Source organism: Oreochromis niloticus, linkage group LG4, assembly GCF_001858045.2.
Source record: "Oreochromis niloticus isolate F11D_XX linkage group LG4, O_niloticus_UMD_NMBU, whole genome shotgun sequence".
Classification (NCBI taxonomy): domain Eukaryota; kingdom Metazoa; phylum Chordata; class Actinopteri; order Cichliformes; family Cichlidae; genus Oreochromis; species Oreochromis niloticus.
Window position 1 is genome coordinate 9722835 of NC_031969.2, and position 13834 is coordinate 9736668.

The window sequence follows — 13834 nt, forward strand, 5'->3', positions numbered from 1 at the left end:
TTAAATCTTAATGCATGTTATTATTTGATTGGCTAATTACTCATGGCCATGGAGATATTTGCCCATTAATAAGAAAATAATAACTTTTGTCATATCAGATGCATTCATGTTGCATGCATGAAGTTGCTTATGCATCTAGTTAGCTACAGAAGACGAGAGAGCATAAAGGTAGAAATGCTTTTTAAGTGCCACCATATTTTTCACAATGAGTAGAGACAGTTCTGTAATTATAACTGCTGTAACTTTCAAAACGCAGGTAGCCTACACTATCAGGTTAAACTAATAGAGAAGTGACTGTTTCCTGTTGGCTCTCTGCCAAAACTTATCTTGCTGGAGGCTTAAAGCCACTCCTCTATAAGAGGAAATACATGTCAAGACACTGTTTGTGTTCAATTTAGCCTTGTTCACTTTCACTACATTTTCACACCCATTAGAGAGTCATATGTTTATTTAAAAAATAGAGGACTGCAATGTTATGATGTAGTCTTTGCAGCTACTTTGGTTTTGGCGAATTGAAGTTAGTCTGTAAATATAGTAAGTTGCACCAGAAAAATACTCTAAAATAATGGAAATTTACTTTTTCCATAATTCAGAACATTCTGTCGGACAGTAAATTAAAATACAGGTGTTGTATCTTGAATCTTGTGTATTTGTGAAGATTTTTATGATTAAAAAAAAGAGATGTTTCCATGTGTAAAACCAACAACAAGCAAGTTGATGGCTGCATATTTGAGGTCTGTAAACTTTCAGCAGGAGACATTTAAACATTAAATATTAGAGTTAAACAGCCAAATAAATGAGATGTGGAAATCTCTTTCATTTGTTGGCAGTTCAAAGTCAAATTAATTTTCATGATTAAACATTCTTGGTGTGTGTTTGGTGTTTTACCAGCTGCAGTTCCAGCAGAGTAAAAGGCATTTCACAGCAGATTAGACTCAAGTATAGAACGTGTAGTCTAAGGAGCTCAGAAAGAAAAGCATCTAGACTTCTTTAAGGTCCAGACACTTTTTTTCTGAACCTTCACAGACATAGAAAGTGAACTTTTCTGCATCACTGTCACTTTGTGGCTTTTGGGTTTAGTTGCATTACACTTGAACTGCCGCCTACTGCCTAACAAAAATATGTTATTTTTTTGTTTATCTCGTCTGCCTTTGAGTTTTGCATTTGGGCCATGTTTCTTGCTGCAAACTGTGACAGCACCTTTGTACTTGCCCTGCCCCCAGAGTTAACTGGGTGACAGGTGAGATTCTTCTTGTGCAACAGATCCAGGCTTGCTTGGTTTCTGCAGAGTCACCGTGCAAAGTAAGTAAAGCTAATAAACTACCTAAAATTCCAAGGTAAGCTGTATGACAATGATAGTTAACAATTAAAAATCTAAATTGTTAGAAAGTTTTCATTATGATAACAGTGGATTTCTATGAGTAGCATGTTAAGGTGTGTGCTTTGAATCAATAAACAATGTCAAACGGAAACTGGTTTTGGTGCTTTTGCTCTGCTGGTGTGCCACTGCTCGTCCTTTCATATTTCCACTTCAGTTGTTCCTTGTGCATTTTAGTGAGTTTATAGTCTTACTGATAGCACTGTCTTATATACTTTATATTATGGTTATGAATACAGTCGGTCCTATTTGATGCTTAAATGGCGTATGAATAGTTTAGCATAAAATTAAATTGCATTTTTACTATTTTGGATTGAGTCCTTTTTTTTTGCAGTGGTATTTTGTGTTGGTATACACCCTCTACAAAACAGAAAGTACAAATGGATTAGAATTTACAGAAAAAACTGCTTTAATAGGAAGGTAAACAAACTTCCTTCTTTTCTTCTTTCTTCAGCTGTAAATAAGCAAAGATGGCAGAGCTGATGGAAAATGAGGTAGTGAGGGCTTTCAGCACATATGCAGTTATTGTTGTTGTGAAGATGCTACTGATGGGGCCAATGACTGGATACTACCGCTTCACCAGAGGGGTGAGTTCAAATGCCAGCATGTTTTACATTTTGGGTATTTCTCTGTAACATTAGCTTAGTTGCTTTTTTGTCCTGGTTTTATAAAGCTGCAAGTTCAAAGCTTACAAGACTCATGTTGGTTTAAGAAAAATAAAGAATTACATAACTAAAGAATAAAAAAAATGCACAACTGCTTCCAAACCATCCTCACTTCTCAGTGTTGACTCTTTCAACCTGATATGTTTACAGTGATAAGTCCTGGCAGAAATAAAGCCAGAAATAAACACTTGTATTCTCTATTTTTTTAAAGTCTTTCTCTAATGAAGAGGATGTAGCCAGAAAGTCTGCAGAGGAAAAGAAGAAGCTGCTGAAAACTCACCCAGATGTAGAACGAGTTCGAAGGTGAGATAATCTGGCCCTAAAATTCAGATACTACAGAATCCTGACGTGTCTTTAGAACAATGATTCATCTAAATATCATGTTTGTTTGAGGTTTTTGTTTTAGGGTTTTAGGGAGTGTTTGATATTCTTTGGACAGACACTGCCAAAAAACATAAATGTGTATAATAAATTGTGTAAATTAGTGTTGCCTACTGTTACTAATAATGTGGCCATCTCGGTTGCTAAACCTCTCTTTGTTTTGTCCTCTAGATGTCACCATAATGACCTGGAGAATATTATTCCCTTCGTGATTGTCGGCCTCATTTATGCTCTGACTGGACCCGAGCTTTCTGTCGCTCTTCTTCACTTTCGCATTTTCGCTGGCGCTCGGATCTTCCACACCATTGCCTACATTGGCGCTCTGCCTCAGCCGAGCAGGGCTCTGTCCTGGGTCCTGGGCATGCTGGTCACCTTCTCAATGGCTTACAGAGTGCTCAACACAGTTCTTTTCCTGTAGAAAACATAATTGCTCATAGAGCTGACTTTCTTAAAGACATGTGCATGTGTTTACTTTTCTCTTGCTGCATCTATCTGTGAGCTTGACAAATAAACATTCATTGCATGACTTTTTGTTCATTGGAAATGAACAAAATGTGTGGTTTTTCTTAAGGTACTGAAGACCAGGGCTGGGTATCATCACTGATTTCTATAACTTATTCGATTCCGATTCAAAAGGTCCCAATTTGATTTGATCCCTGATTTAATTTAATTCACTTTTGACTCAAAAATATAATAATTCTGATCATTTATTGGTACATATCCATATTTTTATATCTATGTATAAAAACAAAGCTAACACTTGTGAGACTTCATCAGAGATCTAATCATCACAGCAGATGCCTTTGTGTCAAAGTAACTGAGGATAAAACGCAGAAAAACATGAAGACGCGTTAGACAAAGTTTAAAATCATCTGCTAAGGTTGTTGAAAGTTTACATTTCTTTGGTTTTGAACAGCAGAAATTAGGCTTTCTTCCTCGTTTTTGTAAAACAAAACAAAAAAAAACAGCGACAGCACTGTACACAACAGTAGACTGGTGCATAATAAGGAAGCGAATAATGCAGAAAATAGAAATTTTTTATGGTAAACTGGTCTCTGAGTACACTGAGAGAGAGCTGTACAGGAAGGAAAAATAAGAGGGAATTAATGACAATATTTTTCAAATGTGAAGTGTAGTTCTAATCTTCTTTTGCTGCTGGTTCAGTGAATTTTGATGAGAGTGGCAAAACCTGCTGCTTCAGAATCTGTCAGATGTCGGCTTTCAGCACCCGGCATGACTGCATAGGGATCCGCGTGTTTACATGTTTTTGTGAAATCCATTTACCTGCTATCATTTGCTATTTTAGCTGTTTGGCGGTTGTTGAAATAGTTTCGTGAGCTTTAACCTGAGATTTTGGCATTCCTGGCAAACTACATTTATATTAAAAAAAAATTATTTGAATACGGAAATCAATTTTTTAAACCCATGCCTACTGAAGAAGTATTAATACATAAGTGCAACTTTGTAAGCGTGTCATACTTTCTTTGAATCATATCAAAGTGAATGTGTTAAATTTGTTGACAGGTCATTCATGTATTTTAAAATAACACAGCTTTCTCTTTCTAATTCTATGTGTATGTATAAGCAGTACTATGCTAAAATAGCAGGGTCAATTTGTATCAAATTGACTCTTGGACTGGCTTGTGCTGGTCATGTCAAAAACTACTTGCTATTATGCTGCACTGAGCCATGAACTGAGTATCTTCCACTGTTTGATATTTGTACTTTTAACTCCCAGTGAAGCAGAAGTAAATATACTGGCCACGCTTTAGTGTAGTACAATTTCCATCCATCCATCTTCTTCCGCTTATCCAGGGCCGGGTCGCAGGGGCAGCAGCCCAAGCAGAGAAGCCCAGACCTCCCTCTGCCCATCCACCTCCTCCAGCTTGTCCGGGGGAACACCCAGGCCAACCGAGAGATATAATCTCTCCAGCGTGTCCTGGGTCTGTCCTGGGGCCTCCTCCCGGTGGGACATGTCTGGAACACCTCACCCAGGAGGCGCCCAGGAGGCATCAGATGCCCAAACCACCTCAACTGGCTCCTTTCGATGTGAAGGAGCATTCTGAGCCCCTCTCGGATGGCCGAACCTCTCACCCTATCTCTAAGGGAGAGCCAGCCACCCTTCGGAGGAGGAGCCGATTTCCGCTGCTTGTATCTGTGATCTCGTTCTTTCGCTCACTACCCACAGCTCGTGGCCATAGGTGAGGGTAGGGGTGTAGATCGACCAGTAAATTGAGAGCTTCGCTTTACACTCAGCTCTCTCTTCACCACAACAGACCGGTACAGCGTCCGCATCGTTGCAGCTGCAGCACCAATCCGTCTGTGGATCTCCCGCTCCCTTCTCCCATTACTAGTGAACAAGACCCCGAGATACTTAAACTCTTCCAGTTGGGGCAATAACTCGTCTCTGACCCGGAGTGGGCACTCCACCCTTTTCTGGCTGAGGACCATGGCTCTTGCAACTGTTGTATAAGGATTGAATGGCCCGTAGTGGGCCAGACACTGCATACTCCCGGAGCACCCCCCCACAGGACACCCCGAGGGACACGTTCGAATGCCTGCTCCAAGTCCACAAAACACAAGTAACCTGTTTGAACAAACTGCCATGCATCCTCAAGTATCCTTGAGAGGATAAAGAGCTGATCCAATGTTCCACCATCAGGACGAAAACCGCATTGTTCCTCCTGTATCCAAGGTTCGACTAACGGACGGACTCTCCTTTCCAGCACTCTGGCATAGACTTTCCCAGGGAGGCTGAGGAGCCTGATTCCCCTATAGCTGGAACACACCCTCTGGTCCCATTTCTTAAAGATGAGAACCACCACCCCAGTTTGCCAACCCAGGGGTACTGCCCCTGATCTCCATGCAACATTGTAGAGGCATGTCAACCAAGACAGCCCTACAACATCCAGAGCCTTCAGGAACTCGTGGCGGACCTCATCCATCCCAGGGGCTCTACCACCAAGGAGTTGTTTAACTGATCCAACTCACCATCAGGTGGTGATTAGTTGACAGCTCAGCCCCTCTCTTTACCCAAGTGTCCAAAACATATGGCCTCAGGTCTGGTGATACGATTACAAAATCGATCATCGACCTGCGGCCTAGAGCGTCCTGGTGGCCACGTGCACTTATGGTCACTCTTATGTTTAAACATGGTGTTCGTTATGGCCAAACTGTGGATTCCACAGAAGGCCAATAACAAAACACAACAAAATGCTCGGGTTCAGATCCGGGAGGCCGTTCTTCAAAATCCAGCCCCTCCAGGTCTTGCTGTCACTGCCCGTGTGAGCATTGAAGTCTCCCAGTAGGACAACAGAGTCCTCAGGCAGAGCACCCTCCAGTACCCGACTCAGGGACTCCAGAAGGCTGGGTATTCTGAACCGCCACTCGGTGCATAAACGCAGACGATGGTCAGGACCCGTTCCCTGACTTGGAGGCGCAGGGAACAAAACCTCCCGTCCAGCGGGAGAAACCCCAAGATACAGGCAGCAAGCCGAGGGATACCAGGATACCCACCCCAGCCCGCCGCCTCTCACCAGGGGCAACTACAGAGTGAAACAGAGTCCAGCCCCTCTCCAGGAGGCTGGTTCCAGAGCCCAAGCTGTGCGTTGAGGCGAGCCCGACTATATCTAGCCGGTACCTCTCAACCTCATGCACTAACTTAGGCTCCTTCCCCACCAGAGAGGTGACATTCCATGTCCCAGTTGCCAGTCTTGTTAGCCGGGGGTTGGTCCGCTAGGACCTTCAAGTACCCTTAGACTAAGGCAGATTTAGGCAGTTCTCCAGGTTTTGGATATTGATAGTGGCAAACTGTTTCTGACTCACAATGGTTCATGGACAGTATTTGCTGTAAAAGACACCAAAAACCATAAGTGAACTTCAGGTTTTCACTACTGTAACAATCTTTTTTACAGTGTAAAGATGAAATTATATCTACATACTTCCGGCAAGTGAAAGCGTGCTGTCTTTCATAAAAATATTGTAATTTAAAATTTTGATTATATGGGCAAATTTTTCTGTGCTGCCACCTAGTGGACCGATCTTGTGGACAAATTACTTGGACAAAATTGTTGGCAACCATGAAGGCAGCTTTTCACATTATGTAAAAACATTATGTAAAATGTGAAGTTAGCCTTTGAGGGTTTTTTTGTTTTTGTTTTTTTGCCTGTCCCGTTCGGTACTTTAGCAATCAGAATTGTTGTCTGAAGGCCAGGGGAGATGCCCAACGGATTTATTTTTTCAAGTGGAGAAAATATGGAAATGGCATATTGGTCCACTTGATTGATCTATATTATTATTATTTAAATATTTATTTTATTTTATTTTATTTTATCTTAAGTTATTACAAATTGGACAGACAATTAGACAGAAAGGGAGAAAAAGAAACAGAGGGGAAGGGGGGACAGTAAGAGAAGACACTGAGAATATCTGTTGGATCACCTGTTAAATAAAGAAAAAAGAAAACACACAGCATTTGGGCCATGTTTCTTGCTGCAAACTGTGACAGCACCTTTGTACTTGCCCTGCCCCCAGAGTTAACTGGGTAACAGGTTGGAATTCTTGTTGTGCAACAGATCCAGACTTGCTTGGTTACTGCAGAGTCACCGGCTAATGTAAGTAAAGCTTAAAAACTCCAAAGTAAGCTGTATAACAATGATTTTTGACAATTAAAAACCTAAATTGTTAAATTGTTTTTCATCGTGATAATGTGGTGGATCATAAATTTGATTAGTTTTGGAGTTGTACATCTCTGTTCCTTACATTTCATGTCATGTCTTTATTAATGTTTTATTTGTTGCTTTGACTGTTTTCAAATAGAATATACAGTGGGAATATAGAGGGAGATAAGTAGTGAAAGTTTTGCCTGGGTTGATTGTGCGTCGATCCATTGTTAATGCCTCAGGGCTCCAGCAGGTGGGTTCGCGCGCCTCCTCCTTCACTCTATACAGACGAGTGAGAGTGAGAGCTGCATGTCTGTGCCATTCTTTCACCTCTCCTCACTATTTCCCCTGTTTAAGGTAACTGCCATGCACAGAACTGTACAAATGTGTGTTACTGTTGATTATTACGTTGTTATCATTGTTCATTGGAGCGAAAGATGTGAATTGCGGACTGTTTTTGGCTGAGAAGTTCCAGTTAAACGCTGTTGTTGTGTATGCTAGTTTTCGCTAGTACTCCGCTATATTGTGTGAAGATTTTTCTGTTACTGTCTATATAGGTTTTTGTCTAATGTTACAGTTAATGTTGTCTAAAGTATTTTCATAAACTCAATACAGACGAGTGAGAGTGAGAGCTGCGTGTCTGTGCCATTCTTTCACCTCTCCTCACTATTTCCCCTATTTAAGGGCACAACAATAACAGTGGATTTCTATGAGTAGCGTGTTAAGGTGTGTGCTTTGAATCAACAAACAATGTCAAACTGAAACTGGTTTTGGTGCTTTTGCTCTGCTGGTGTGCCACTGCTCGTCCTTTCATATTTCCACTTCAGTTGTTCCTTGTGCATTTTAGTGAGTTTATAGTCTTACTGATAGCACTGTCTTATACTTTATATTATGGTTATGAATACAGTCGGTCCTATTTGATGCTTAAATGGCGTATGAATAGTTTAGCATAAAATTAAATTGCATTTTTACTATTTTGGATTGAGTCCTTTTTTTTGCAGTGGTATTTTGTGTTGGTATACACCCTTTACAAAACAGAAAGTACAAATGGATTAGAATTTGAAGTGAAACTGCTTTAATAGGAAGGTAAACAAACTTCCTTCTTTTCTTCTTTCTTCAGCTGTAAATCAACAAAGATGGCAGAACTGATGGAAAACGAGGTAGTGAGGGCTTTCAGCACATATGCAGTTATTGTTGTTGTGAAGATGCTACTGATGGGGCCACTAACTAGTTACAACCGCTTCGCCAGAGGGGTGAGTTCAAATGCCAGCATGTTCTGCATCTGGGGTATTTCTCTGTAACATTAGCTTAGTTGCTTTTTCCCCCTGGTTTTATAAGGCTGCAAGTTCAAAACTTACAAGACTCATGTTGGTTTAAGAAAAATAAAGAATTACATAACTAAATAAGAACTGCTCCCAAACCATCATCACTTCTCAGTGTTGACTCTTTCAACCTGATATGTTTATAGTGATAAGTCCTGGCAGAAATAAAGCCAGAAATAAACACTTGTATTCTCTATTTTTTTAAAGTCTTTCTCTAATGAAGAGGATGTAGCCAGAAAGTCATCAGAGGAAAAGAAGCAGCTGCTGAAAACTCACCCAGATGTAGAACGAGTTCGGAGGTGAGATAATCTGGCCCTAAAATTCAGATACTACAGAATCCTGACGTGTCTTTAGAACAATGATTCATCTAAAGAAGTTAGAAAATATCATGTTTGTTTTGGGGGGGTTTTGTTTTAGGGTTTTAGGGAGTGTTTGATATTCTTTGGACAGACACTGCCAAAAACATAAATGTGTATAATAAATTGTGTAAATTAGTGTTGCCTACTGTTACTAATAATGTGGCCAGCTCGGTTGCTAAACCTCTCTTTGTTTTGTCCTCTAGATGTCACCATAATGACCTGGAGAACATTATTCCCTTCGTGATTGTCGGCCTCCTTTATGCTCTGACTGGACCCGAGCTTTCTGTCGCTCTTCTTCACTTTCGCATTTTCGCTGGCGCTCGGATCTTCCACACCATTGCCTACATTGGCGCTCTGCCTCAGCCGAGCAGGGCTCTGTCCTGGGTCGTGGGCATGCTGGTCACCTTCTCAATGGCTTACAGAGTGCTCAACACAGTTCTTTTCCTGTAGAAAACATAATTGCCCATAGAGCTGACTTTCTTAAAGACATATGCATGTGTTTACTTTTCTCTTGCTGCATCTATCTGTGAGCTTGACAAATAAACATTCATTGCATGACCTTTTGTTCGTTGGAAATGAACAAAATGTGTGGTTTTTCTTAAGGTACTGAAGACCAGGGCTGGGTATCGTCACTGATTTCTATAACTTATTCACAAGGTCGATTTGATTCGATCCCTGATTCGATTTAATTCACTTTTGACTCAAAAATATAATAATTCTGATCATTTATTGGTACATATCCATATTTTTATATCTATGTATAAAAACAAAGCTAACACTTGTGAGACTTCATCAGAGATCTAATCACCACAGCAGATGCCTTTGTGTCAAAGTAACTGAGGATAAAACGCAGAAAAACATGAAGACGCATTAGACACAGAGCTAAGTGTTTTGTAATTTGGCACTTTTTTAAAAAAAAAAGTTTGCATTTCTTTGGTTTTGAACAGCAGAAATTAGGCTTTCTTCCTTGTTTTTGTAAACCAAAAAAAACAGCGACAGCACTGTACACAACAGTAGACTGGTGCATAATAAGGAAGCGAATAATGCAGAAAATAGAGATTTTTTATGGTAAACTGGTCTCTGAGTACACTGAGAGAGAGCTGTACAGGAAGGAAAAGTAAGAGGGAGTTAATGACAACGTTTTTCAAACGTGAAGTGTAGTTCTAACCTTTTGATGCTGGTTCAGTGAATTTTGATCGGAGAGTGACAAAACCTGCTGCTTCAGAATCTGTCAGACGTTGGCTTTCAGCAGACGGCATGACTGCGTTCGTGCTGTCAGGTGAAGGTGGGGGGGTACGTGTGTTTACATGTTTTTGTGGAACCTCCTATCATTTGGTGTTTTAGCTGTTTGGCGGTTGTTCAAATAGTTTTGTGTGGCAGAGGTGTGGTCTCTGGCTTGCTGCAGAGGAGGGGTGGCACAGTGAGCTCCCACTCAGAGGCGATGTGATTAACTTCGGCTCTTTATTTTTGCAGTGACATCCGAGGAGGCAGTGGTGTCTGTGTCCCATGCCAGTGTGCTGAAACCACAGTTGGACTATTGTCACAATAAAAGCGCTGTCACCACATCGACCGTGTTGTGCGTCCTTGGGAGGGTCCGACATCACATTTCGTGAGCTTTAACCTGAAATTCTGGCGTTCCTGGCAAAATACGTTTATTTTTTTAAAAACTGATTTGAATAGGGAAATCGATTTTTTAAACCCACCACTACTGAAGAAGTGTTAAAACAGAAGTGCAATTTTTTAAGTGTGCCACACTTTCTTTGAATCATATCAAAGTGAATATGTTAAATTTGTTGACAGGTCATTGATGTGTTTTAAAATAATACAGCTTTGTAATTCTATGTGTGATGTATGAGCAGTACTGTGCTGCAATAGCAGGGTGAAAGCAGATTACAAAACAATAGAATTCCAAAGATTTGTATCAAATTGACCCTTGGACTGGCTTGTGCTGGTCAAGTCAAAGACTACTTGCTATTATGCTGCACTGAGCTATGAACTGAGCACCTTCTACTGTTTGGTATTTGTACTTTTAACTCTCAGTAAAGTAGAAGTAAATATTCTGGCCTTGCTTTACTTAAGTACAATTTTAATATAAAAATACTGTGGGAGTAAATACAAATTACTAATGCTTCAGACAGCTTTTGCATCATGAAGAACACAGAAGCTAAACAGCATGACCCAGTAAGCGTCTAAAAGTTTCCTCCAGACTGAGTTGGTGGTGGTCTGAATTGATGGAGGTATCATGTGACGACTGATGGTGGCTAACTGTTTCTGACTCACAATGGTTCATGGACAGTATTTGCTGTAAAAGACACCAAAAACCATGAGTGAACTTCAGGTTTTCACTACTGTAACAATCTTTTTTACATTGTAAAGATGAAACTTTGTATATCTACATACCAGCAAGTGAAGTCGTGCTGTCTTTCATAAAAATATTGTAATTTAAAATTTTGATTATATGGGCAAATTTTTCTGTGCTGCCACCTAGTGGACCGATCTTGTGGACAAATTACTTGGACAAAATTGTTGGCAACCATGAAGGCAGCTTTTCACATTATGTAAAATGTGAAATTGGCCTTGTGCCTTGGACACATTTGGACACATTTGTCTGTCATAGTTCAATGATTCAATTTTCAGTTGTATTTATGTAGCGTCAGTCACAACAAATCACCCTCAGGGGCATATATACCTACCTCCTCGAAAGTCTTCCTGTGTTATTTTTTTTTTGATAAGTTTACTTTGTGTGATTCAGAGTGATTTTTTAACCCTAACCTTAATCCCCATATATATTTTTGGTTGGTTACAATAAACAAAATGTGTAACTGTGCAGCAAGGTTAATCACCAGCTCACAAGCTGGTTATCTTGTAACAGGGTTATACAACTATTCAAAGACAACACACACTTATTCAGCTGCAGGAAAAAGACACCACAAATGGGAAGATAATCAATGCATGAATGTGAAGAAAAACATTAAAATAGCTACTAATGTTTGAGTTACAATTTTCCAAACAAGCCTCAGTGAGCCAGCATATACATCCAGCTCACAAAGACACAATGAAATTACCAACCATATAACATTTTTTCCCCACCCCTTGATATCAGATACCACCATTTTTATCCTTTTTTTATCGCTGGCATGTGTTTGGTTAAATAAGTGAAGATTTTTACAAAGTGGTATATGTTCCACAAACAGTGAGATAACATCATGTATTCTTTCTTCTTCATTGTGGTTGGATTTTTACTGTGCTGGCTTGTTTCCCATGATGTGTGTGAGGCCGTGAGTCAGCTGAGGATTGTTTACTCCCGTGAGGAGCTGTTACAACTTAACGTACCGAATGATGGTAAGGACCTCACCTCATGTATGCCGGATTTTATACTGAGAGACTCTAACAGAACAAGTGACGAAGAGAAAAAGAGGGAGACGCGGAGGTGTCAAATTGCATCTGAGGAGACAACAGGACAGTCGGTTTCCCCTGCCCTCTGTTATGCTGGGAAATGTTCAGTTTCTTAGGAACAAGCTGGATGAACTCCAGGGAAACGTCAGTTTCCAGAAAGATTTCAGGAACAGCTGTGTGATGGCTTCTTCCAACATGGCAGACGGAGCAGGACCAGGACATCGATTTTTCAATTAACGGATTTGGAGCTCCTCGCTGGGATCGGGACACACAGGTAACAGGGAAATCCCAAGGAGGCAGAGTATGCTTGGATGTGAATAAATGTTACTGTTGCACTGTTAGAGGGTGTATTTGTACACCAGACATTGAACTTTTATCTGTGTCACTGTGCCCTTTTTACCTCCATCGTGAGTTTCCACAACTTTTTATTACCATAGTTTACATTCACCCGAACGCTCACCCCGCATCCACCTGCAGCATCATCTCAGAGGTAGTGCAGAAGCTGCAGGCGCCCTCTCCTGATGCCCCAAAGTTTATAATGGGGGACTTTAACCATGTCTCTCTTAAATCAACTTTGGGAAATTTGTATCCGTATGTATCCTGTCCTACCAGACAGGATAAAATCTTGGACCTTTGTTACGTATTGGTGGAGAATGCTTATAAATCCCTCTTGCTTCCTCCTCTGGGATCTGCTGACCATAACTGTGTGCATCTTCTGCCCATTTGTAAAACTGTCCTAAAACGAGACAAGACAAGGACTAAGGATGTTGACATATGGTCAGAAGAATCTGTGCTTACCTTGCAGGAATGTTTTTAAATGTACAAATTGGGAAGTTTTTATTCAGTCTTGTGGAGATGATCTTGATGCTTTGGTGGATGTGGCTAGCTCACATGCAGTTTTTTGTAAAGACATGATTATACCCTGTAAGCATGTTAAAGTGTACCCTAACAAAAAGCCATGGGTCACCAAAAGCATCAAATCCTGTTTAAGGAAAAAAAGACAGGCTTTTACAGAGGAGGCTGCACTGACTTTCAGACAGCCACCAAAGACTTGAAAGTCAAGATCTTGGATTCCAATTTGCTGCAAAAAATTTGGGGTCTGCCTGGACTTGTATGAAAACCATAGCAGGGTATCAAAATCCCCAGAGCAGCAGTCAGATCATTGTAGAGGGTTTTAATTCAGACAGCGATTTTGCAAACGCTTTGAATATGTTTTATGCAAATTTTAGCATTTCTGATTTTAGCGAGGATATTTTGGAACTGAAAAAGAAACTGAAAGACACTCAGCATTTTATCATTGAACTCAGCGATGTCCAAAAGGCCTTTCATACAGTTAATGTGAACAAGAACCAGGGCCCATTAGTGGCTGCCTAATTAAATCTTGTGCTAAATAGCTCAGTCCTCTATTTCAAGTTATTTTTAATAAATCCTTGCAAATACAACATGTGCCCTCTCTTTGGAAAGAAGCTGTCGTGGTTTCTGTCCCTAAATCTAGTCATCCAATGACTTCAGGCCTGTTGCCTTCACCTCAGTTGTGATGAAAGTCTTAAAAAAACCCATCAGAAATATGATTATGGAAGAGATTGAACATCAGCTGGATCCAATGGAATTTGCATATAGGCCCAATAGAAGAGTGGAGGACACGCTTTTGACTCTACTAAATCTGATTCTT

At 40.5% G+C, this 13834-nt stretch overlaps 2 protein-coding genes across 5 annotated transcripts; both read left to right on the forward strand.

Moving 5' to 3' along the window:
- Positions 1–1205: 1205 nt before the first annotated feature.
- On the forward strand, positions 1206–2953 carry LOC100694673 (microsomal glutathione S-transferase 1). 2 transcript variants are annotated; one of them, XM_003443113.5, is made up of 4 exons: positions 1206–1302; positions 1833–1965; positions 2255–2346; positions 2596–2953. In XM_003443113.5, the coding sequence occupies exons 2-4, from the start codon at positions 1849–1851 to the stop codon at positions 2840–2842; spliced, it is 456 nt and encodes a 151-aa protein (XP_003443161.2). In that variant the 5' UTR covers positions 1206–1302; positions 1833–1848; the 3' UTR covers positions 2843–2953. The 2 variants fall into 2 exon arrangements, with proteins under 2 accessions (XP_003443161.2, XP_025762565.1); XM_025906780.1 differs by lacking the exon at positions 1206–1302 and adding an exon at positions 1536–1554.
- Positions 2954–6885: 3932 nt separating this feature from the next.
- LOC109194535 (microsomal glutathione S-transferase 1-like) lies at positions 6886–9346 on the forward strand. Of its 3 annotated transcripts, none has more exons than XM_019358176.2 (4): positions 6886–7037; positions 8206–8338; positions 8615–8706; positions 8970–9346. In XM_019358176.2, the coding sequence occupies exons 2-4, from the start codon at positions 8222–8224 to the stop codon at positions 9214–9216; spliced, it is 456 nt and encodes a 151-aa protein (XP_019213721.1). In that variant the 5' UTR covers positions 6886–7037; positions 8206–8221; the 3' UTR covers positions 9217–9346. The 3 variants fall into 3 exon arrangements, with proteins under 3 accessions (XP_019213721.1, XP_019213722.1, XP_025762566.1); XM_019358177.2 differs by lacking the exon at positions 6886–7037 and adding an exon at positions 7307–7442; XM_025906781.1 differs by lacking the exon at positions 6886–7037 and adding an exon at positions 7705–7769.
- Positions 9347–13834: the final 4488 nt, after the last annotated feature.